At 37.8% G+C, this 27404-nt stretch overlaps 1 protein-coding gene across 1 annotated transcript in view; it reads right to left on the reverse strand.

Annotated features, from left to right (window-relative positions):
- The window catches only part of LOC145978436 (sodium-coupled monocarboxylate transporter 2-like), a 107651-nt gene that overhangs the window by 53710 nt on the left and 26537 nt on the right, over positions 1-27404 (reverse strand). Inside the window, exons 3-7 of the mRNA XM_083111076.1 lie at positions 19871-20030; positions 14975-15040; positions 3429-3480; positions 2369-2436; positions 1537-1691 (exon numbers count right to left, since the gene is read on the reverse strand). Of these exons, the coding sequence (XP_082967202.1) occupies positions 1537-1691; positions 2369-2436; positions 3429-3480; positions 14975-15040; positions 19871-20030 (501 nt within the window). The remainder of the gene's footprint in view (positions 1-1536; positions 1692-2368; positions 2437-3428; positions 3481-14974; positions 15041-19870; positions 20031-27404) is intronic.

The raw sequence follows: 27404 nt of genomic DNA on the forward strand, positions 1-27404 counted from the left end.
CGGAACACAGAGGAATACCAGCACGACGAATAGCTTTGAGGATGCGAAGTTGAGAAACATCGGCAGTGGAATGCACAACAAATTCACAATCGAGCTTCGACCTAATGAGAGAACAAAAAAGTCGAAAGGGAGGAATGCGATCAGAACCCCAAGATGTGTGACTTAACACGTGGGAAAAGATGAAAACTCGTAGATAAAGTACTTCAGCTGGCAGAGATGAGATGGCCAGGGGCCGACATCTGGGAAGTGCTAACCACGACAAAGTATGTTCGAATGGATTGAGAAGTTCAAAAACTGTCTGACGTGTTAAGCGCGAAGGAGCAGCAGAATGGCCATTCACATCCACTACTCACGACAACATTGAGCAAGACCATGCCATGATTCTGACCCACAAGTAACTATCGATGAAGTGGCAACTTATCTGCAACATTAGTCGTGTATATTATGATTCAAGTCTTCGGCAAATTTCGGTCCCTGATACGCCTTCAGACCACAAAAGAGACGTTACTCGTCACTGTTCTCCTTTGGTATAAATGGAGGGTTGCGCGGCCATTTTTACCCTGTAAACACTACAAGACAAGAAAACAATAATTGTGAATCTCAAAAATACACTAAATCAATGACAAATGCACACTTCATTGATATGTCTACGCAGAAAGCATTGTGGATAACCTAAAGAAAATTACGGCAAGAGTGCAGATAATTATTGACCGACCCTAGTATGTAGAATGATTCTCCCAAGATTCCATCATTTGGCATTTTGGATTTGTCCTAATATTGGGTAACATTCCTATATAAAATCTTCTGTGTAGTAGCGGTCGCTGTTTTTATTTGGTATAAATGGATGATGCTTAGGTCATTTTTACCCTGTAAACACAACCAGAAAAGAAAAAGATGATTGTGAAGCTCAAATATACACTACGTCAATGACAAATAAACACTCCATTTACATACCCGCACAGGAATCAGTGTAGCCAACCTATAGAAAATTACAACGAAAGTGCAGATACTTATTGACCGACCCTCGTATGTAGAATGATTTCCCCAAGCTTGCATGCTTTGACATTTTGGATTTGAGTTGTCCTCCTAACATTGAACAACATTCCTGCAAAAAATCTTTTCTGTAGTATTTAATTCCGGGTTGAAGCAAAATTTTAGCTAATTCCACCCTACTATCAATTTTATGTGACCGTAAACACTAAGCATCTCATTGATTAGAAAATATGAAATCACATGAGCTACACATTTTCTTCATCATGTTTCAGAGTTCGAAAAAATAGGAAAAAGTATCAAGATAGGAAAAAATACTGAAATATGTTGTTTTATGCAAAGTAAATTAGCAAATATGTAAAATATGTAATATCCTGGCAAACATGTAAGAATATGTAACATAAAACTTATACAAAATCATGTCAGTTATATAATTCGATGACATTTTCCTGTTCAAGGGATGTATCTAGAAAGGAGTAGAATATGTAATAAGAACATGCAAATCCGGGCTCTAGTTATCACAAAAGAGTTTCATAAGGTACTAACTTGAAGAATTCTATCCTTCCACTGGCATTGCTTCTTTCCCATACTTCAGCAAACCCACCTACGTCAATAGTTCCTTTAACCATAACTACAAGCATTGCTAACACCATGACAATCGCTTGTAACGTGTCAACCCACACAACTGCCTTCAGTCCTCCCTGCAGGAGAAATAATATTAGCAATTATAAAAAATTGACAATAAACACACTACAGAATAGTTTAAGGTAATATTTTCAAAAACTGAACATGATTTGCAATGCAATTATGAAAATGGAAAAATTGTTGGAATTAATTCTATTGTCCGATTAACTTTGGTAATGTGGAGTCAAAATGGGAAGGTAAGATACAGTCCCCGCAATAACGTGCATCCAGAGGGTCCTTTAAATTGACCAGTGTTGTGCCACATAAAATCTGGAAATTTTTAAGTGGTCATAATTCTCGTTATCATATTACATTTGATTTGATTGTTGTTATTTAGAGTCGCATCTCTACTACTTTTGGCTAATCGTGACGATGAGTGATGATATGATGAAATTGATGAAGGGACACTCACAAAGAACAGTCACACACAGCCAGGGATCCGAACCCGGGACCCTTGACGTCGTAGCGCGCTGCGCTAATCACTCCACGCCGGAGACCGGCTCGTTGTTATATTTGCCTACATATGACACACATTCATGTGTAAATTTTCTACGTTGAAGACAAAAATATGCTTAAATCTCATGAGCAGCAACGGGAGCTAGACCAAATAGGCAGACCAGTGTGAAAGTTCATTCGAATGAATGACCCATGATCATTCTCTCGCAATAAGTATCATATTAAAGTAAATACTTACCAAAGCTGTGTAGAAGATGCAAACCAAGCAGACAAATGGTGTCACCAGATGCACATTCACTCCAGTAACTGGAAAAAAAATGAAAGTCATACGTATAGATGCGCATTGATAATTGTAGTAAAGTGTAGCGACTTTTAAATATCCCTTTTACTATATATGAATGGCTTATTGCAGAAAGGGACCTGAGTCACTTTTGCACAATTCTGAGAAAAACAATGAAAAATCGTATAATATTAATAGTGTAAGAAAGAAATGTGCCGTTGTTGGCTCAAATATTCAACATAATGAATAGTTAATTTTGCAAACCTCAATGCACCCCCCTGCAGTATGCTGCTAGACACAGTGGAGATGAAAAAATTAACTCCGATACCTCAAAAATGTGACTCAGGTCCCTTTCTGCAATAAGCCATTCATATATAGATGTATGTACGCGTATATATGTATGTATGTATGTATGTATGTTTGTGGGGGAATTTGTGTGTGTGTGTGTATAATGTATAATCCTACATAATTTAAAAAGTTGATGGCTTTGTTAGAATGTGTTTACGAAATTTCCAAGTAAAAACTATTCATATCAACAACGTTAATTTTTTAATAATATTGTTTTTGTTATTAATGATGGCAGAGAAAACTAGAAGGAAATATGAATTTGCACATTAAATTAATATTGATTAATTATTAATTAATTATCAATTAATTATTGATTAATATTAAATTAATATTCCAATGGACTAAAGACAATTAGATCCAAGGTTCAGAGTGAGAATATTTAGAAATACGTCATAGATTATACATTAAAAATATATCTTTACACGAAAGTTGTGTAACACTTGTCACCTGGGAGTGGCTAAGAAGATGGGTGTTCTGCAAGTAAGAAGCTTTAATGATAGGATGGGAAACAGAAGATTGTCAAACGTAACTGATGTACAAATAATAGAGACACTGCAATTTTTCCATTTTACAATACAAGAATAAATATCTTACCTAGTGCTGCTCAAAATACATTAATTACCTATTAAACGTTTATCATTTTCAATAGAATTATGTTCAAATATCTTACCTTGATTGAACGCCAGTGCTGGAATGTATATTACAATTGGGATGTATACTATCTGGAAGAGGAAAACGTATGGTGTAGAATTTCAGCATAATTTCAATGCTGCATTAGAATTAAGTCTTAATGTCTTAATTCACTATTGATGAAATTATATATTTTTATTCTATTTTAATATTATTATTTATATATAAATTTATTAGTATTACTATGTATTATTTGAACTAGGGTTACACTGAAACATACAGTCTACTTTACATTGATTTTGTAACTATAAAAATAGATTTTTACCGTACATGAATTAATGTACTAGTAGTGCAAATTGGTTGTTTCTAAGTCGTACTTGGTACGAGCCCTTTTTTTTCCTTTTTTTTTATCAATTGAATATAAGTTTTTGACATATTTTGACAATTTTTGGTCCATGTTTTAGCGTTTAGCGATGTTTTAGTGCAATTTTCAATTTTTCCCACCTCGTACTTGGTACGAATGCCACGATCTTACGTGATATAACTTAACCTATCCTTTTTTCTTACGATTTTTTTTTCGATCTTGAGTGATATAACTTAACCTATCATTTTTTTTATTTGCGCACCGAACTAACTTACATTGGACTCCGTTTGTTTTAATATTTTAAAGTTTTTTCACATATTTTTTATATAACCTAAAAAATGTGTTGATTTTTTTTTAGTATGTGGCAATATTTTTTACGAATTTTTTAAAACTGTTCCGTCACCCTCTCGTTCTTCACGTCGTACGCGAAGGACTTCTCTGCGACCAGGATGACGCTGCACACGGTATCCTCGGGCAGCGCGTCGTGGAACTCGCAAACGATCTTGATGTTGGTTCGATCGTTGACCACCACCTGCTTCCTCTTCGTCGTGTTGATGACGAACATCGGCCTTTGTGTTTTGAATTCGCTGGGCGTGTAGTACATGTCCACGTTTCCCTCTCTTACCCTCTTGTAAGCGGTGTAAGCTTCGTAAAGTTTTAGATAATCATCTTTGGTCATGTCGAGGTTGTAATTCTCGCGCGGGAACACTTCGTTCCTGCCGTTCTTGAGATAAACATTTTTGATCTTGGAGTCGTCGAACTTGCTGGAATCTTTTTCCTGATTGTTATCGCGTCCGGTCTGAAAGAGTACAATGACGAAATCTGGCATGTCGAACTGTATATTGTTGAACTGCGTCGTCACGTCAAATTCCAGATGACTTCCGGACGCTATTTTCTGCACGCACTGGTAACCGTGAAAGTGAATGGGCACCTGTGGACTTTTCAAGATCTCCGCTTTGTACTTGAGGGCGTAGTTCGTTTCGTATTCCACGATCGGCATTCTCAACTCCATGCTCCGGATGACGCATTTGGCTGCTTCGGGTAATGTGTTGGGCAGCGGCGTGATACCGTCTGCGTTCAAGTTGCTGTATCGCATCAGTGCGTCGTTATCGTTGGCCACTCTTCGAAATGTGATTCTCAGTCCTCCCTTCCACATGATCTCCTTGTAGTCCGAGAAGAATCCCGGAAGCAGACGCATGGGAAAGAGCACCGTGTGACTTCTCGTCGATATTTTGGTTCCCGCTTCGAAACCCCCCGCTTGATAGTATGCTGCGTCCGTTTTGGATAATTTCAATGTTCCCACTGCCGTTGACGTGATGCCTGGATAATCGATTCTGTCGATGACCGTACCGTGTTTCCTCACCTCCACCTGCGAGAACAGGTGAGGCACGAAGTTGTCCACGAGTATCAAATTTGCTGCTGCGGGGAACGCGTCTCCGCTTTCTTTCTTCACCACGTCGAATTGAAGGTAAAGGTCCGCTCTGTGAGGATGAACGAACCCATCGCCTACGTCCACGTCGTATTCGATCTCCCGGTTCGCTTCGTTCAAATTTGCGAACGTGCGACGGTTCGGAGGGAAAGATTGCAATTCGTAACTTTCGATTTGCTCCATTTTTTTTCACTATGTGTTATTTATTATACGTTGATCTCCAGGACGGCAGTCGTCCTGGCACCTGCGAAATCCACCACGTCGCCTTTCTCGTTCGTCACCACCAACTCTATGTTGTCTATGCGGTTGCGACATACTGGAAAATAGATCGGCGAAGAGGGTGTGTAGATGATCGGTTCCAAGAATTCGGAACTTGGTTTGAACGTGGCTATGATTCCCGTCTGCTTGTGACTTACTAACAATCCGTCGGATTTCGTGATCATGCCTTCTGCCACGTTTCAGTGTACGTTCAGAGTCTCTATGGCCAAGAATTGAGGAATGTTTGCTCCCGTGTGCTTGATGCCAGCTTCGAGTTTGGTGTTGTTCTCGAAACCTAAAAGTTCTCCTATTCTGCCCAGGTCCACGGTCTCCGTCGCGGACACGATTTCGACTCTGTGCGTGACCGAATTTTGAGAAAGGTACGTGCCTTTGGGTAAGTGAGCTTGCAAAGTAGAAAGATTGTATTGACCTGGCGTGACGACGATATGTTCGCTTCCGACGCTAATTTTGTTGTTGTGCTGCGTGACGTTAGGTATGAGGTACATGCTGTAGAATGCACGCAAAGCTATGGATTTAGGATAGACGATGTCGTCGTGCAGCGTGAGTTTCAAGATCGAAGATTCGCTCGTGAGATGGAACACGCCCATCGTGATGCTTTAGGTTCCACAATGCTTTCTGGAAATCTTCCACCTGCGGCTTATTTATTTTAGAGAGAAACGCGAGCATGGAGAGACAGAGATGACCGCAGTTCACGTCTCCGAAATTTTGAATGCGTTCGTCGTTGTAGTATATAGGTTTGTTTGTTTTCAGATAATGAACTAAATTTGTAGGTGGAACACCTCCGAAAGAATCGAAAACGAATGCTTTATTGTTATTTGCATTTTTGTGGTAACATATCCAATGCGTGACTGGATTTTCTTGACTGTCCAAGTTGACTACTCCACATTCTCTTTTTTTAACGGTTGAAGGTAACGAGTCGGACATGAAAACGCCTCTGAAGTGTTTGATTTGTAATGGTTTGATCAGAGATTCAATGTCTCGGTTGGTGAGTGCTGTTTCTTTTTTTTAAACTTCCTCATGACGCCCTTCCCCTTCTTCTCCATGGCCAGGTTGTGACGTTTCTGTTCTTCCAATTCCGCCTTGTTCTTCTTCGCGTCGATGACGGTTTTCGCGATGGCGGCGCTACCCCCAGCCAAACTTCCAACGGCCCCCAATGCTGCCAGGATGGCCGGGATGCTGAATATGAACCCCCCTGTCTTTTGCTGTTTCCGCGAACGCTGCAACCGTCTCAATTGTGGAGTGCTGAGCAGCAATTTCATTCCATGTCCTTTCGTCAAGCAAGAACGTTTCTTCTCGCGTTGTTTCTTGGTGAGTAACCCATCGAGGGCACCCAGTGTTTTCAGATTCGAATATGGTATCTGGTACACGACACCCTTGGGCTTCATGTTGTTTTCACGGTATGTTATTTATATATATATTTATGTTCTGAGATTTTTTTTTGTTTCCCTCTCGTGTAATTTTTGTTTTCCGAGGTATGTTATTTTATATACTCCGCAGCCGTTACACAAATTCTATTACGTGCTTTGTTTTCTTACCAAGAAGTTCCTTTGTCCCGTTGTACACGATTCGAGTTTTGTTCTCGATTAAAGTAGATAGCTTCTCTTCGGATAACATGTTAGCGTATCGATCTGGTAAAAATAGACTGTATTGTCCGTTGAGCAACAGACATACTTTGGGACCATACTGGGTAGAAACAATTGAACCGGAAGTTATCGTGTAAGGTTTGTCGACTTCCAATTCCTGAATTTTTATATACTCGACTGACAAATTTAGCATTTGTTTTAATGCTTGGAGGTCACTCATTTTTTCAGTCATATCGAAGAGAAATTCAGGTTGTGTGTGTGTTAGAGAATTTTAATTTTTCACAATGTGTGTTATTTATATACCGAAGAATTTTTTTGATCTCCAAGATAACCCCACTTCCGGTCGCCATTTTCGATTTCCGAACATAGGTTCTATTCATACTTTTTCTCACGTATAGGTGTACATGATGAATCCGCAAACAGATTTTTCCCAAGTCTTACCGTTTCCAAGATAACCAGTACTTCCGGTCGCCATTTTCGATTTCCGAGCATAGGTTCTATTCATACTTTTTCTCACGTATAGGTGTACATGATGAATCCGCAAACAGATTTTTCCCAAGTCTTACCGTTTCCAAGATAACCCCACTTCCGGTCGCGATTTTCGATTTCCGAGCATAGGTTCTATTCATACTTTTTCTCACGTATAGGTGTACATGATGAATCCGCAAACAGATTTTTCCCAAGTCTTACCGTTTCCAAGATAACCCCACTTCCGGTCGCCATTTTCGATTTCCGAACATAGGTTCTATTCATACTTTTTCTCACGTATAGGTGTACATGATGAATCCGCAAACAGATTTTTCCCAAGTCTTACCGTTTCCAAGATAACCCTACTTCCGGTCGCCATTTTCAATTTCCGAGCATAGGTTCTATTCATACTTTTTCTCACGTATAGGTGTACATGATGAATCCGCAAACAGATTTTTTGCTAAGTCATGAATTGGAGAGTTCTATGACAACCTATATTAATTCTCGTAAGAGAACAGAAAACACACACAAAAAAAAAAAACAATACTGTGGTCACTACAACAAATAGTCTTCTTCAACCCCTATCCAACAAACCAAAAATCATCACCCTAACTAGAGCCATGTAACTATCTACCATCTGTTAGATGTTTTGTGAACTAAGTGGTGCTTTGTTTGTGTGTAAAAAAAATGCAATGCTTTTTGCACTTGGTTATCATCACCTAACATGTATTTAATTGTTTTCTTAAAATTAATTACAACTAAAAACTAATAATTAATATTATCTAAAGTTACTAATTAATAGTATACAAGTAATTGATATAATTTTTTTTGTTCTTGTTGCTAGTGTTGGGTAATTATAGTTGTTGCAAAATATAGCTCTCGCGTATGACAGTTTCTGAGTTTTAAAAAAAAAGCGACCTCGAAGATTAAACTTTTATCTTGTTTAGTCTAGTTTAACCGATTTTCAATTTGAGAATTTTTTTTAATTATTATTTTGCCTTTCGCGACACGTTCGACTATTTGTGACAATACATTTCAACCTTTCTGTATAAACGTCTCAACGTTTACCGGAACGTTTGAACGTTCAACTTGCTCAGTCAAGAAAATCCAGTCACGCATTGGATATGTTACCACAAAAATGCAAATAACAATAAAGCATTCGTTTTCGATTCTTTCGGAGGTGTTCCACCTACAAATTTAGTTCATTATCTGAAAACAAACAAACCTATATACTACAACGACGAACGCATTCAAAATTTCGGAGACGAGAACTGCGGTCATCTCTGTCTCTCCATGCTCGCGTTTCTCTCTAAAATAAATAAGCCGCAGGTGGAAGATTTCCAGAAAGCATTGTGGAACCTAAAGCATCACGATGGGCGTGTTCCATCTCACGAGCGAATCTTCGATCTTGAAACTCACGCTGCACGACGACATCGTCTATCCTAAATCCATAGCTTTGCGTGCATTCTACAGCATGTACCTCATACCTAACGTCACGCAGCACAACAACAAAATTAGCGTCGGAAGCGAACATATCGTCGTCACGCCAGGTCAATACAATCTTTCTACTTTGCAAGCTCACTTACCCAAAGACACGTACCTTTCTCAAAATTCGGTCACGCACAGAGTCGAAATCGTGTCCACGACGGAGACCGTGGACCTGGGCAGAATAGGAGAACTTTTAGGTTTCGAGAACAACACCAAACTCGAAGCTGGCATCAAGCACACGGGAGCAAACATTCCTCAATTCTTGGCCATAGAGACTCTGAACGTACACTGAAACGTGGCAGAAGGCATGATCACGAAATCCGACGGATTGTTAGTAAGTCACAAGCGGACGGGAATCATAGCCACGTTCAAACCAAGTTCCGAATTCATGGAACCGATCATCTACACACCCTCTTCGCCGATCTATTTTCCAGTATGTCGCAACCGCATAGACAACATAGAGTTGGTGGTGACGAACGAGAAAGGCGACGTGGTGGATTTCGCAGGTGCCAGGACGACTGCCGTCCTGGAGATCAACGTATAATAAATAACACATAGTGAAAAAAAATGGAGCAAATCGAAAGTTACGAATTGCAATCTTTCCCTCCGAACCGTCGCACGTTCGCAAATTTGAACGAAGCGATCCGGGAGATCGAATACGACGTGGACGTAGGCGATGGGTTCGTTCATCCTCACAGAGCGGACCTTTACCTTCAATTCGACGTGGTGAAGAAAGAAAGCGGAGACGCGTTCCCCGCAGCAGCAAATTTGATACTCGTGGACAACTTCGTGCCTCACCTGTTCTCGCAGGTGGAGGTGAGGAAACACGGTACGGTCATCGACAGAATCGATTATCCAGGCATCACGTCAACGGCAGTGGGAACATTGAAATTATCCAAAACGGACGCAGCATACTATCAAGCGGGGGGTTTCGAAGCGGGAACCAAAATATCGACGAGAAGTCACACGGTGCTCTTTCCCATGCGTCTGCTTCCGGGATTCTTCTCGGACTACAAGGAGATCATGTGGAAGGGAGGACTGAGAATCACATTTCGAAGAGTGGCCAACGATAACGACGCACTGATGCGATACAGCAGCTTGAACGCAGACGGTATCACGCCGCTGCCCAACACATTACCCGAAGCAGCCAAATGCGTCATCCGGAGCATGGAGTTGAGAATGTCGATCGTGGAATACGAAACGAACTACGCCCTCAAGTACAAAGCGGAGATCTTGAAAAGTCCACAGGTGCCCATTCACTTTCACGGTTACCAGTGCGTGCAGAAAATAGCGTCCGGAAGTCATCTGGAATTTGACGTGACGACGCAGTTCAACAATATACAGTTCGACATGCCAGATTTCGTCATTGTACTCTTTCAGACCGGACGCGATAACAATCAGGAAAAAGATTCCAGCAAGTTTGACGACTCCAAAAAAAAAAAAGGTAAAGTGTTCCCCTGTGCATAGCACCACGCCATGAAGGCGTATAGGGGGTGTGGGGGTAACGCCCCACACTTTCTTGATCCGGTCGTGAGTGAGGGTGATGTGATCAGCATCACGCCCCTGACCGCCTTTACCCCCCAGGGTTTCCCCCAGGTACCCATGTTATTCGACGCTGGGTTGGCGCCGGGGCCGCTTCCACCGTTAGAAAAGTTCCCGGATTTGAACCGGCCGGGGATCGAACCCGGGACCTTGAGCATGGTAGTCAGACGCGTTACCGACTGATCCACCGCGGCCACTCCAAGATCAAAAATGTTTATCTCAAGAACGGCAGGAACGAAGTGTTCCCGCGCGAGAATTACAACCTCGACATGACCAAAGATGATTATCTAAAACTTTACGAAGCTTACACCGCTTACAAGAGGGTAAGAGAGGGAAACGTGGACATGTACTACACGCCCAGCGAATTCAAAACACAAAGGCCGATGTTCGTCATCAACACGACGAAGAGGAAGCAGGTGGTGGTCAACGATCGAACCAACATCAAGATCGTTTGCGAGTTCCACGACGCGCTGCCCGAGGATACCGTGTGCAGCGTCATCCTGGTCGCAGAGAAGTCCTTCGCGTACGACGTGAAGAACGAGAGGGTGACGGAACAGTTTTAAAAAATTCGTAAAAAATATTGCCACATACTAAAAAAAATCAACACATTTTTTAGGTTATATAAAAAATATGTGAAAAAACTTTAAAATATTAAAACAAACGGAGTCCAATGTAAGTTAGTTCGGTGCGCAAATAAAAAAAATGATAGGTTAAGTTATATCACTGAAGATCGAAAAAAAATCGTAAGAAAAAAGGATAGGTTAAGTTATATCACGTAAGATCGTGGCATTCGTACCAATTACGAGGTGGGAAAAATTGAAAATTGCACTAAAACATCGCTAAACGCTAAAACATCGACAAAAATTGTCAAAATATGTCAAAAACTGATATTCAATTGATAAAAAAAAGGAAAAAAAAGGGCTCGTACCAAGTACGACTTAGAAACAATCAATTTACACTACTTGTACTTGTTTATAAATATACATAATATGGAATATTACAAATCTATATAATTGAGAAACATAAGATATAAAGGAAAATAAATAGTTTTGCAACTACCTTATCTGAAGGAGGCAACGAGGTAGATGGTAATAAGTAGGGAACGGACCTTTATGTGCTAATAAACTCAGAAATGTTTATTTTTTATGGTGTCATATTGTTGAAAATATGTGATAAAAACAGGAAAATATGTGACAAAAATAAAAAAAAAACATTTGGTAACAAAAACAAAATATTACATGCATTTTAAACAGCTGAAATCAGTTTTTAAATGCTTATCCTTAGTGAGCTATTTTTTTTTTTTTGGAAAAGTAGAAGGATTACCATAGTTTTTCTAAATTCTCCATTCTAAATTTGTGACGATTATCTCTCAAAAGCATCTTATATTGTGAGAAAGATGACTCCACGTCACAAGAAACAATTCTTGCATATTTCAAGCACGAAATGTCACTAACGCTGAAGTTTTCCAAAGCTTCCTCTTTCTCTACTTCACCTTCCAAAACACGTGCAATTGGGCACAAAGTGTGAAAACCTTGTTTTTTTCCCAAAAAATTATGTACATTTGGATATTAGCACTTGTGATTTAGATCCAGTGGGGGAAATATTTTCCCCAATACGATCGTAGGCGAGGCGCCAGAAGTCGGCCAGCGAGTGTGTTTAAAGACAAAACAAACCTAACACACTCGATGAAAGAGGTGCGGAGAATAAACATTTTTCCTTCGAGGATTTTGAGGTAGCGGAAGTCAATGAGCGATTTTATGTATTTAAATGAAAAATCGCAAAATATGTATTTACATACGGAAAACTGGAAAATATATGTTTTTATGTAAAATATAATTTGCTGTGTTCACATACACGTATAAGGCTATGATCAGAATTATGGCAAACACGAGGGTCTCTATCGTGTCACAGAAAAAAACATTTATTTACCTAAAGTTCCGTTCCCTAATAATACATAAGAATATATAAATTATATAAATACTGGCTGATTGCCCGGCGTTCCACTCTTTGTATTTATACCAATCTTTTATTAGACAGGAAAATAATGAATTCTAACTATAGTGTAAAATGAACTTGGAGTTGAACGGCATTGGGAGTGTCACTATTCATCTTAGCGACCAAAACAACTATGGATTCTACACTAATACCGGTCGTTTACGATTATTTTTACATGTCACTCCCTTCCCACCCTCAACCCTAGGGGTGCCAGAGGTGTCTTGGAGTAGAAAGGCATTGGGAGTGTCATTATTCATCATAGCGACCCCGGAAACTATGGATTCGACACTAATATCGGTCGTTTTCGGTTATTTTTACATGTCACCCCTTCCCACCCCCACCCCTAGGGGTGGCTGGGGTGTTTTACCCCCACAGAATTTCTTTCCAGATTCTAAGTCATATCTGTACCAAGTTTGATCATCGTGAATATCACCAATTAGCTTAGCGACTCCGAAAACTATGAATTTGACACTAATCTAGGTAATTTTTTTAGATTTCATATTTCACCGTCTCTCACCCCCCTCCATTCCGATAGGTGATGAACTTTGAGTTGAAGGGCATTGAGAGTGTTCACTATTCATCTTAGCGACCCAGAAAACTATGGATTCCACACTAATATCTGTCGTTTTCGATTATTTTTTCATGTCACCCCCTTCCCACCCCCGTCCCTTGGGGTGCCGGGAGTGTCTTACCCCACGGCATTTCTTTCCAGATTGTAAATGATACGTGTACCAAGTTTGGTTTAAAATGCTCCAGGCGTTCGAGAGTTATGTCGGAACAAACACACATACATAATACGTACATACATACCCCTTCTTTACTAAATCATTGGAGGAATGACAAATTGGCCTCTAACTGTTTAAAAATTTCATTATCCCTTCTGAGGTTGTTGTTAAATAATTAAATTCCACTCGTGTGTATCTTTCTGTTTGTTTCGGAAAGAAAAGTCACGGAACGAAGAAAACAAAAATTCGCTTTCTTGCTAAATAAAATTAAGAGGAATTGTTTTCGAAAGTTCTCTTCGTTTAATATCCTGACTCCTCTGATAAACTACATTTTATCTTCATTTAGTCCCAAGTTGTACCAAAAACCCAATCAATATCATGTGACTTATCCATTTGTAAGTAAATTTGTACATACAAGTTTTGTGTGCTATTAGTATGCCGAACAATTTATTTGTACAAGGTGGCGCAAAAGTCATCACCTATTTTCTAAGCCTATTAGCTTCGGTTTTAAATAAAACAAAGTAGTTTTTTTGTGTTAAATTTCTATTGATACATGTAAGTTTTATGTCCTCAATTTTTAAATATAACATCCAATAAATGACTGCCATTCGAATTGATGCAAATTTGGGCCCTTTTCATTGCGTTTTCCATGGAGTTGGAAATCTGCGGGGAAATGTTTTCAATTTCATGCTGAATATTGTCCTTTAGTTGCTGTAACGTCTCTGGCTTATTCACATAAACCAATGACTTCATATATCTCCAAAGGAAAAAATCTGGAGAGGTCAAATCGGGGACCTGGCCGGCCATCGCAAATCACCAAAACAGGATATTACTCTTACTTGAAGAGTGTCAAGCAAAAGTGTCACAATTTTTCCATGTTCTTGTGGGTTAAACTAATTAATTTTCGCACACAATAAATTTCGTGAGTATCTTCTATTTAACTGACAAAACACTACTGATATGAACAACAAGATGTCAAAATAAAGGTCAGTTCAAATAGGATGATGACTTTTGCGCCACCTTAGGTATGTCGTTTTAGGCATATGGACACGTAATACTTGCTTTTCCAACATACGTATTGATAAATTGTTAAACTAGTTTGTGCATCTGCGACGCTATTTCCGATATTATGTTGTAATGGAACAAAAATCACTTATGCTAATGATAGGAATATTATGTACTTATCTGTGCTTATACATAGTTCGGTGCGTTAATTTAACGTTGTAGTTTAATGTACAAGAGATTCTACACTATGAAAAAATGGAAAATAACCTACTTACAGGTAACTTACAGGTAATTTATTCATTAGCACTTTATAAACTCATTAATTCCCGAATCCCCCTTCTTATAACTAATGCAACCTTAACATTTGAGAAACAAAACTCTATTAGTAAATATAACATGTGTTCAATTTAGGTTCGGCAGTATTGCAACACTTGTATATATATACATACATACATAGCTGGCCCCCGTGGCGAAGTGTTTACCTCGCTATGACCCCAGGGGTCCCGGGTTCGAATCCCGGCATGGGCATGGATATTTGTGTGTGTCCATTCATTAATTTCATCACATGATCACACATTCTCATCTTCGTAATTTAGCCAGAAGTGGCACAAAAGGCGAAGTAAAATAAAACAAATCAGTTAATCAATCAATAAATTAATATATATCTAAAGCGATTGATTAAATCATTTCGCTGGGTCGTTACCTTACCGTAGCAAGAAGGTAAAGAAACGATCCAAATTTCCGTACGTTGCTTCCGAAACGTTTTTCCAAATACTGTAAAGCAAGAAAGAAAATATGATTCCAGAAATCAATGCTCATGTTTTTCTTATTTCTAGAAAACAATTACATATATATTGCACAAATAGGTGTGCTCATTCCCTCAAGGCCAATGACCCGTCCCCCAAAATCATATCATAATGCCCATAAAGTCTTTAATTAGGACAGCGTATCTACTGAAAGTATTTTTTTTAAAGCTTTACTTAAGACTATACTTGATCTGCCTCTCCCCTAAGCATCGTAACGCAATTTTATTGTTGCGTCGGGATCGAACTAGAGACCCTGAATCTTCTCTTGGGTGGCGTAGCTATTCATTATTCATCTTCCGAAAGTCATCACTCGCTTGGCCTAGAATTATGATGCGCGAGAGGTCGCACTCGAGAAGAATGGCAAGAATTGACATGTACGTTCCATAAATGGGTGTTATACTCTCCACGACAGAACCGATATGGACATTGTTAGGAAAAGGATCTTACTTGCCTCTAGTCTGGATGAAGGTTATTTCCTTTCTCTGCTTCCTGCTTTTTTAAGGATAATAGCAAACTTGTCACTTTTACCCAACGCCTTGGGTACGATACTGCATGGTTGCTCCCCACCAGGGCCGTGGACGCATTGCCCTCAAAATCTTTTATCATAACCCTTCCCCCCAAATAGTTTGGATGAATACGTAATAATTACATTTTTATTTGAATACAAATTGACTGTTAAACTGTCCATATTTTTTAAAAAATCTTCTAATATTCGGAAAAATGTAAAGGTAGCACCTTGATTGCTTAAATGCTTAAGTTAATATCATATGTCATAACGTAAATTATATAAATGTGCATGTAAATAGTGCTTGTGTGTACAGAATAAGATTTTATAAACCCACAATTTCAGTATGTAACATGAACTGCAATGCAACTTACGATAGAAAATTCAACCTAGGCAATAACGTGCTCCACTTGTGTGTTAAAAAAACGAGTTGTTCCTGAGACCGATTCTATTATTATTTGAAGAGACATATTCAGATCCTTAGCTAGTAATTCCTAAGGCATGCGCGAGATTATAAAATAATTCCTTTAAAGAACTCATTTGGTAAATATAACGAGTTTAGTAATCCATAGCAATAATTACATGGATATTTATCTTAAGTGGAAACATCCCTTGTTAAAGTAAAATTGTCCTGTGTCAAGTAGTTAGATATGTGAATTTCACATTTCTTGTTTTATCGAGTAATGTGCAAGGTGTTACTATGAAGTACACTTACTACAACTATTACTGCACACAGGGAATCAAGAATACAATTGTATTGCTAAGAGAACTGCATCATCAAAATGACACATCTGCTTTAAATGACGTATTATACTAACAGTAAGCATTGTATTTTTAAGAAATGATATTATTAACCAATATCGAGAATATCGTTTATGTCCTTGTAATGCAGCTACGTAATAAGTCTTCACAAGACGCCAAATTAGCATTTTTGTCAAACATATTTCCGAGCGAAGCGAACAAGATTTTTTTTTCATTCATGTCTTTTCAAGCTAGCAAGAATATTAACTTAATGGGGTCTTGTCAATAGTTTGATAGGATCCTGCGATATTTTACTTTTCCAGCTTCTCTTTTTGTACGTTCGGCGCAGAAAACTTGTGGATACCATATCGCTAAACATAGTCCATAAAATATAATATTCGAACTCTCCCTCCACTACACTCCGCCCCTTAAATTTCCATTTCAATTTTCGATTTTCGGTTGATGGATATAATTTCCGTCATGATCTAGACTAAACACTGACATTCACAGTTTGGATATTGCCCCCTTCCCCCAACGTTTCATTTTCAATCGTTCAACAGAATGCAAGTATTTATTTAAATACTAATATATAAGAGTTGGATACTACCCCACTCACCTCGATAATACATATTACCCATTACAATTTTCTTGGCAGTCTAAAAAATTACAATTTATATAACAACAATTATAAAGTAATATAGCTTGAATCCTAGGGCCTCCCCGATGGCGCAGTGGTAACGTCTTCACCTTGTAAGCAAGGGGTCGCGGATTCTATACCCTGTGAAGGCACATAGTGGTTCGGATCCCACTTTGATCTGTAGGTCCAGACCCGATTAGCCTATCTGTGTATAAAGTGGACTTAAAGCAACAATTAAATCAATTCAACTTTTATAAAAATATATAAATGTTGAATTTATATTATTTTAAGGGAAAATCCACCTCCCAAGCTTAGATGGCGCAGTCTGTGCCATAATCCCCCTGTAGGAACCCCTGTGTACAAAACTGGAATAATTAAAGCAATCAACGGAAGAGAAACAAGCACTGGAAAGCATATTGGAAGTAATGTGTTTAGTTACGAAAACTGGCGACAAGTTGTGTAAGAAATCATAATAGCTTCGACAGTAGAGAGTGTTCTACGGAGAACACTTATGCCAAGGTTGTAAAAAACTTTCCAAAATGGCTCAAAATAGAAAGGTGACATATCAGATGAATAGTGTGGATATCCCGTAAGCCTTCAACAATTCCTGCACTAGCGCCAATGTTTGTATAATACGTTAATAGCTGACCTTGGCAGATCTACATTGCGGCGATCGAGAACTCTTGCCGACCCTTTTAAAACGACAAAACAAACCTCTTCACTGCTAACAATGGCAAAGCTTTAACTAATATGTTACACTTAAAAGTAGGGATGTGCCAAAGCCGATTACAGATGTATGAAAATTGGCCGAAATTGACATATCGGCATCGGTATCGGAATCGGCAAAAATCCGATATTTAAACCGGTAGAGATTATACTAGAGTTTTACCTTCTAATAAGTTCTAGTTTTGTAAGATTTATTGAAAATTTGGTTATGATTCGTCATTATTGTAGAGTTTTTGTAATAAAATTATTGCAAACTCTCATTCAGAGGATCAACTTAACTATAAACTGGAAATAAAACAGTACATTGCTGAACCAGGATCTGCTGTTGTATTGGAAATTCAAAAATGAGTATTCAAACCTGAAGCAACTGCTGAGAAAATACTTGAGCAAACCTGCTGCATCAGTATTCAGCGATTGAGTGTTCAGTGTTGCTGAACAGATTTGAGATAAGAGAAGAAGTAGGTTACTTCCTGAAGTGCATCCAAATCTCGTATTTCTGAAGTTGAATCTGGCAGAACAGGAATTCATTTTACATTTCAAAGAACTGCTTGTGTACTAATGTTAAATCTCTAGGTTCACATAACCTTTTGTAGATGCAAATGTACATTCGCATCTCTTGAGAATACATATGTATATACATATGATATGCAATAGAAATGTACATACCAAATTAGTTTTGTCATGCAGAAAATAACATCCCATTTCTGTTTAATAATTTATGTATCGGAATCGGTTATATATCGCAATCGGTATCGGTTCCAAAAATTATCGGTGAGTACATCGGCATCGGTAAATTTTCAGCTTCGTCACATCCCTACTTAAAAGGTAACTAGAGTATACAGTATATATGACAGATTGCATGTTTAAATAGTATCCCTGCAATTATGATGAAATGATGAAATTAAGAATGGAAATGTTGAAAATTTTACCAGGTTTCTACAAGACGTAAAAGTTTTATATAGCTGTTGATATCTGGTTGAAACAAATTATTTTTGTGAATATTGTGTTGTGCCTCAGTGCTGAAGATATGTTCCGTGATGATTATTCGTGTACATGCATGAAAAAAATTATGTGACGTGGCGCAAATAATTGTGAAAACGTACCAAAAAAGTTCTCTCTCCGTACAGCAAGTGCATGTATGAAGTTGATTCTCTTTGATCAACATTACAACCTAACAGCATCCTTTTTTAATAATGTACATTTGAATTTTTTTAGAGGTAAATGCAGTGTGCTAATTAACGGGAAAGACTCCTCGCTCCAAAAATGTTTATCTCCGGCAAAAGAGAATTATTTTTATCTCTTCCAGGAATGTTCGTACCCACGTCAAAGAAAATTGAATTGAAAGCATTTCATAGCTTTTCTTAACTAATGTAAACAACGCAATTGAAAATCATTCGTGACCATTAATGATCCAGTCATCAAAGAAAAGTGTACAGCCTTGTGGATTAAAGGACACCATTCTGACACAGAACAACCTCACCCAGCCGAGACAACTGCAAGCTGTTTTCCACTTAAGTTTTCATGACATAGTGTCAGCCATGTGTTCACAAGAAACTCGTAGTTACGTTAAGTTTGAACTTGGCAATAGAAATTTGGTGATGTTTTCCGTGTTATTATTTCGAAAGCTCCTTTCATGTATCAGTTTGGGTTTTCTTAATGTAAATATACAAAGTGTTTCGAAATTACGTATAATTGGTTAGAACTGATTGATAACATATATAACATATATTCAAATTTGCATATCAAAAGAAAAAAGAAAGGAAAATAAAGAAACCTACCTCCCAAAATGACATCCCGAATACGCCACTGAGTGGACATCCCCCCAAAGCAAAAGCCTTAATTCGCATAGGGGGTAAATGTGACATTTTTTAAAAACATCTTACCATATTTACAATGGTTGTGGAAGATTGTGGCTATTGTGGATAATGAATCACAGAATGGTATGCAGGCAATCACCAACCCACATTAAAGTTACTTAAGATAACTTTCTATTTTTTTAAATATTCTTCATGCAGTGATTTGCCCGTTAAAATACTGTAACTAAGTATGTACAAACACCAAAATACGTACAATCCTTCAATTTAACATCTTAAAGACAAAATATATGTTCTTTTTTGTCATGTATAGTTTTAATCATTACATTATTATTTGTACTTCTATTACATATGTCTCCTTTTGGGTTCACATACCTCATAAGATGAGTTTAAGTTGAGTGTATAGAACACAGGCAGGTAGACTGTAGCTATAGTCAGGGAAATTCCAACAGCCGAAATGACAGAAATCCCATACTGTGTTCCGTAAACATACATTTCAGCTGGAAATCCTAACACTGTAATACCTGAAATAAAACTATAAAATAATTCATAAGAAATATGGCTTGCACACTTTCGACGTGACCTGTGGCCACGTTTTGTGTGCTCTCATGTTTGAGGTTCTTCGATGCTCTTAATGTATTTGCAAATGTCGCTTATTTGAAAAGTTTAGAACACAAAGTTATGTGTGTACGTGCTCAAATATTGTAGAAATACTAAAAGTATCATTGTCTATTTTCATGATAATAAACTGTGTAAGTAATGTCTGTTTCAAGATAGTTTACATAAACAAATTCAATAGCGACATTAAATTGGAAATGCAATATTGACTTATTTTCTTCCCTTTTTACATTAAATACAATTGAAAAATAATTGTTTTCCGTCTTTCCCACAAATTATTACCTTACCAGTAGTGGGAAAGTACCTATTATAAACCCAAGAAAGGAAGAGCCCCCCTCAAGCAGAATTGCCTACACTTAAAACAAGCTCAACATGCCCATATGAGCTTTTTGCTCAAGTGTGGAACCCTGTCTAATCCAAGATTTTTGTAAAAAAGCCCTCATGGATTCCATGAGAAAGGAAGAGCCCCCTCAGATTGATTTGCATACACTTATAAAAGGCACTTCTGTGAGATTGTTGTCCATAAACTTGTCAAAAATATGCCCCTCTTGATATTTTTTTTGGCCACACTTAAAACTAGGCCAAGACACACACACATACATACATATACACACACACATACACACATATTTACTTCTGGTTTAAGTTCAATTTGTTTATCTAATATTAAAACAATGCAATATGCAGAGACCCTCTAGAATTGCTCCGTGACTCTCTCATTTCTTACATCATAAACATATGATTTTTCACCTATGAGAATAACACTACATATAGTGTCATCAGGTAATGCCTCATGAAATTCATAGATAATTTTAATATTTGTTCTGTCATTCACCACAACCTGTTTCCTTTTTGAAGTGTTGATTACAAACATGGGTCTCTGTGCTTTGAATTCATCTGGTGTGTAATACATGTCAGTATTGCCAGTAGTGACCCTTTTGTATGATGTAAATGCCTCATATAATTTGAGGAAATCATCCTTGGACATGTCTAAATTATAATTTTCTCTAGGAAATACCTCATTTCTGCCATTTTTAAGATATATGTTCTTGATGTTGCAGCTATCAAATTTACTTGAATTTTTTTCCTGATTGTTGTGTCTCCCAGTCTGAAACAATACCACTACAAAATCAGGCATGTCATATTGAATACTGGAGAATGAATTTGTGGCATCAAATTCATAATAAGAACCAGATGCGGGCTTCTGTACACATTGATATGTATAAAATTGCAAAGGAATCTGTGGATTTTTTATTATATCTGCTTTGGATTTAAGAGCATAACTGGCCTCATATTCAACAACAGCGATTCTTAACTCCATAGTCTGAATAATGCATTTGCCTGCATCAGGTAGGGTATTAGGCAGAGCTTCTCCTGTGGGGTTTATTGTACTGTACCTCATCAAAGCATTGTTATCATTTGCAGCTCTTCTAAATGTGATTCTTAACCCACCCTTCCACATAATATCTTTGAAATCTGAGAAGAATCCTGGCAATAGGCGCATGGGGAACAGCACTGTGTGGTTTTTAGATAATATCTTGTCACCAGCCTCAAATCCACCGATTTTGTAGTATGAAGCCTCGGTTTTGGATAATTTTAGTGTGGCCAAAGCTGTGGAGGTAATGCCGGGATAATCCACTCTGTTTATAACAACGCCATGCTTTCTGATCTCAATTTCAGAGAAGAGATGTGGCACAAAATTATCTACAAGTCTTATATTAGAATTTGCCGGATAATCGGTACCATCGAGCTTTACAACATCAAATTTGATGTATAAATCTGCTCTGTGGGGGTGTATAAATCCATCCCCTACATCAAGATCAACCTCAACCTCTGTGTTGGGTTGATTTAAATTTGCAAATGTCCTCCTGTTTGGGGGAAATGATTGTAGCACATAACTCTCAATATTTTCCATTTTCTTCTTGTATGTATTTTTATTTAAATATTAATCTCTATGATTGCAGTTGTTGTGGCTCCAGCAAAATCAACTAATTCTTCTTTTTCATTAGTGACCATCAATTCAATATTATCTATTCTATTATGACACACAGGAAAATATAATGTTGGGGATGGATTGTAGATAATAGGCTCCATAAATTCAGAATTAGGTTTGAATGTTGCAATAATGCCGGTTTGTTTGTGAGTGCCTATGCCATTTGATTTGGTGATCATACCCTCAGCCACATTACAGTGAATATTTAGAGTCTCTATGGCTAAGAATTTAGGTATATTCATAGCAGTGTGTTTGATGGCTGGTTCAAGTTTTGTGTTGTTCTCAAAGCCTAACAGCTCTCCTATAGTACCCAGATCTATTGTTTCTGTAGCAGATACAATTTCTACTCTGTGAGTGACAGAATTTTGACTTAACACTACACCTCTGGGTAATTGAGCATTTAGAGTGGATAGATTATATTGCCCTGGAGTGATGACAATTTTTTCATCCCCTACTGCAATTGTGTTGTTGTGGTGTGTAATATTAGGGATTAGGTACATGCCATAAAATGCTCTGAGAGCTATTGTTTTGGGATACACTATGTCATCATGCAATTTGAGTTTCAATATTGAATTTTGGCTGGTGAGATGAAATACCCCCATGATGTTTCAGATACCACAAGGCTTTTTGAAAATCTTCAATTGATGGTTTATTTATTTGAGACATATATCTAAGAACAGATAAACACAGATGTCCGCAATTAACATCTTTGAAGTTTTGAACACGGGCATTATTGTAATAAAGATTAGCTGAATTTAAATATTTTATTAAATTTTCAGGTGGAACACCTCCAAATGAATCAAATACAAATGCCTCATCTTTTAAATATTTAAGATAGCAGATCCAGTGAGTGCCCTGATTTTTGTACTCATCCAAATTAACAATGCCACACTCTTTGTTGAGTGGTTGTTCTGGTAAAGAATCAGACATGTACACACCTCTAAAATGTTTGATGCCCAGTGGCTTGATTAAAGCTTCAATATCTTGGTTTGTAAGCGGCTCTTGTTTTTTTTAAACTTATTCATGGCTCTTTTAACACCTTTGCCCTGTTTCTCCATTGCCAGGTTATGGCGCCTCTGCTCATCTAATTCTGCCCTATTTTTCTTGGCATCTATTACTGTTTTTGCTATGGCAGCTGATCCCCCAGCCAAGCTCCCCACAGCCCCGAGAGCAGCTAAGATGGCAGGGATGGTAAATATAAATCCCCCCACATGTGATTTTTTTCTTGATTGCTGTAATTTTTTTAATTGGGGGGGTACTAAGCACCAATTTCATACCATGCCCCTTTGCAATACAAGAATTGTTTTTCTTGCGCTGCTTTTTGGTCAAAAGACTGTCAATAGTTTTAAGAGATTTGAGACCTGCATAAGGTATTTGATACATAACACCCTTGGCCTTCATTATAGGTTTATTATATACATATTCACAACCCCCACCCCAATTTTTGTTTGGTGCTCATAGCTATGGTGGTTCCCAATGCTGCTATTTTTTCACTCAAAGAAGCATCTTTGCTTACAAATCTGCCAAATGCAGCCTCTTCTAATTTCTTGTCTGCAACATGTCTCTTGTCAAGATCAGAATGTGTGTTGTATGCAATATCATGGTCTCTACAAGCAGCATCTAAGGGATTAACACCAGGATCCCCTCTGTTTAATCTATGATCCAATTTTGTGCCTGGACCACAATATTGATAGCCTGGAATATGTAGTTCAAATGGCAGCTTGTTTATAATGTCATTAACAAGGCCCCGACCCTCAGAAATATTCCAAAATTTAGGTGGTAGAGTATTAATAATTTTTATAAGATATCCAATCCCCTTAGTGTCATTCACTATAAAATTAGACAATTTGGTGCTTATCATGTCCATAATTCCAACCTTTTCATTGTAAAAATTGTTGTTCCCAGCATTTTCCTCCCCAGCTATCACCAATAACCTATCTACAAGTTTCCTGACATCATCAACCCATACAAATTCTTTAGGCAGGGTGTTGTATTGTTTGATTCCACTGCCAGTCTTAATTTGTGACCATATGGGCTTGATTAAATTGTTGTATTTTGCCCCACTGCTCGACTTGACTCTTTTTTGTGTGGGATCATTGTTCTGGTATAGAGCATCTGATTTTATTAATATTTCTTTGTAATCCTCATAATCTTGATCTGTATAGCTGCCAGGCCTTTTCCTGGTCATGAGTTCCCACAATCCAGGTGTTCCGGCATATTTAACAAAAGCACCTTTTTCTCCAAGTCGAGATTCTGAATATACAATTATATCATCTCCCATAAATGTTACTCTGAAATTGCCAATTCTATGTATGATGCTGCCATCAAGCTCTGTGTCAGCATATAAGCCAAACACCTCATCTTTATTGTCTTTAGGTGTGGTTAAATATTTTTGAGCAAGAAGCCCCAATTCAATAGGATCCTGACTAGCCTCAATTCTTCTAGGAGCAATAGGACTAGGTGTATGAATACTGGAAAGTGGGGTGAATGGATAATCTAATATGTTCCTTGCAGCTACAGGTACAAGCTCTGTGAGCAAATTTTGATTTTGCTCTGTAACAGTTTTGATATTCTTACCTAAATTATTAATAGCATCAATTACAGGCTGTTCTGTTTGTTTGTGTTTTTCATAAATTCCACGGTTCTCTGATTTCCATCCCTTAAATCTTTTTACAAGATAATCTCTTAACTTAAGATCATCATTGATTGGCCTTTTCATGTTTATTTATATATGTTTCAATGTCTAGAAAATTGTTGATTTTATTTCTGTATTTGCCACTATTGGGTGTTCTTGTCATATCAATTGTGACAAACCCATAACTGTCCTGGTTCCAGCACTTGCTGCAAATCTTGGAAAAATTATTGTAGCTCAGGTCCCCACCTACATATTCATCATGTATGTGTTTGAGGTTGGTATGATCCTGATGAAACACACAAATAAAATTGCTATTGTCCCGGATCAGCTGCTTGGGTATTTTTGAAAAAGTCTGTGCCAGGTAGAAGCAATCAATGTTTTTGTGCCGGCCCTGTGTAAAGAAATTTCTAACCTTGTTTTGATTATCCAATATAATATCATCAAACGCAACAACAGAATTATCGAGACATTCATGAAGTGGCTTAACATCTGGTTCAAAAGTGGCAATATCCAATCCATCATATAGCTTCATCAGCTGCTGATATTTTAATTGTTCCAAGCTCTTAGAAAAAACATACAAGTGCCTGTTTTTCCAGTCTAACCAGTTGGGTGCCAATAAAAAATTATCAACCATTAGTGTAGTTTTACCACAAGCAGATGGCCCAACAATAAGACACCTAATATTATCAGGTAGCAATTTGCCATTTCTCTTATTCTGTTGTTCAGGTTCTGGCAGCCTTTTTATAACATCCCAGGTGCTCATATTATTATTTTGTTTGCATCGATCCAGCTGTGTTCTGGAAGTCCTAGCCATTTGACAAATAACTTGTTGCCTTTTCTGCGGATAATTCTTTCTATGAGATATGTGTCAGGCTGTTTAGTTTTGCTGAGCTCTTGTTCATAGAACCGGCCTTTGAGAATTCTCCTCGGTGATCCTTTATTATATATGTGTTAAGGGTCCCGGGTTTAACCTGAACCACTGTAAATAATTCAGTGCTCCAGTTTCTTGTAAAGCCTCTCTTGAACAAGTGCTTATATTTGCTGATTCTTACTTGATCACGAATCTTGTATTTGGCCTTTCTTGTTGTTGGCTGATATCTAGGATAATAAACAGTGCTGATCAATTTTTGCTCATCAGATGAAGTTACTTCATAGGGTTTCATGTTGATTGTGGAATGGACCGAGTTGTTATATTTATGTAGAAGTTCTGGAAGAATATTAATCCATTTATAATTACCCTGCAGTGTAAATTGTTTATACATAAGATTTTTTAAGGTTCTGTTGAATCTCTCTACAATTGAGGCTTTGAGATCACTGTAACTCGAGTAATGTTTTATTGCCTGGCTTTTAATAAATTGTTGAAACACTGAATTATAAAATTCTTTGCCATTATCTGTTTGCAAATAGCGCGGGGATCTTCCACTCTGATTAATGATTATCCTGAGGGCTTCTGTAACACATTTTCCAGTCTTGGATTTGAGTGGCACAGCCCAAGCAAATTTTGAAAATGTATCTATGATAGTGAGAAGATATTTGTATCTCTTGTTGATTTTGTCTAAGTTTTTCAACTGCCCACTTGCCATTTCAATCAAGTCGCTTTGCCATAAATCATCTATGCTTTTTGTGACTACTGGGAGTCTCTTAAAATTATGTCTGGCCTGTCTGTGTAATTCATCAACAATAATTTCTCTAGACATAATATGTAAACAAGAATATTGCAACTATGGGGTGTTCAGCAGCTGAGACTGCAGGATTTTCTAAATATAATTTGTCTCCAATATGTATTTTAAATTCCAAAGAGCCATCATCTTCAGTATAGGCTGTTTCTAATGTATTGGGATCTGTAAAATCCTCTAATTCTAGACTGGTGATTTTTACTTTGTTATCAGCATTTGTTATTGATAAGGTGGGGTAGTGGTGTGCCTGTGGCTGTAGCCAATATTTGATCTTGATTGGTCTCAATGTGCCCCCAACAAAAAATTGGTAATAAAATTGTGCAGGGGACAGCATATATATTTTGCCACCTGGTGTAAATGGAGAATCATATTCTTTGTTGGGGATGCTGTACAATTCAAGAATTACTGAATGTTTTGGATTCTCGATTATGCCTGTTATTTCCTTTTCTGCTGTGAGCAATCTGCTTGTTACAGATTCAAGATGCTCATTGATGGTCCTAACAACATCATCATGGCCTGGCTTGATTTTTATGTCCACAACAAGTTTTTTGTATTGTTGCACAATTTCTTGTAGCTGGGTGGCAAAAACAGACAGAGCATTTGCTTGATTGGATTCCATGGTCCCTAGCTGCTGCTTGATATTAGCTACAATTTGTTGCAAATTTTCAACAATTGCCAATTTTGAATTTTGAGCTGTAAGATCATGGATCTGTCTTCTGATATCCTCAAACAGGGCATGCAGTTCATTAATATGTTGATTGGTTGGTAGAGTGGCCACTGTCTGAGTGAGATGTTTGATCTCTGCCTGGATATTCTTGATATCTTCTGATTTCAATATGCGATTCACTGCCCTCTTTATATTTTTAAGTTCCTGTGATGTAGGAAGATTTGATACTGTATTTTGCAAAAATTCAAGTGCCAATTTCACATCATTTAATTCAGAAGCATGAGTCACATTTTGCATGGCATCTTGGAGCAGGGCTATAT

Source organism: Lepisma saccharinum, chromosome 24 (assembly GCF_977018435.1).
Source record: "Lepisma saccharinum chromosome 24, izLepSacc3.1, whole genome shotgun sequence".
NCBI lineage: Eukaryota > Metazoa > Arthropoda > Insecta > Zygentoma > Lepismatidae > Lepisma > Lepisma saccharinum.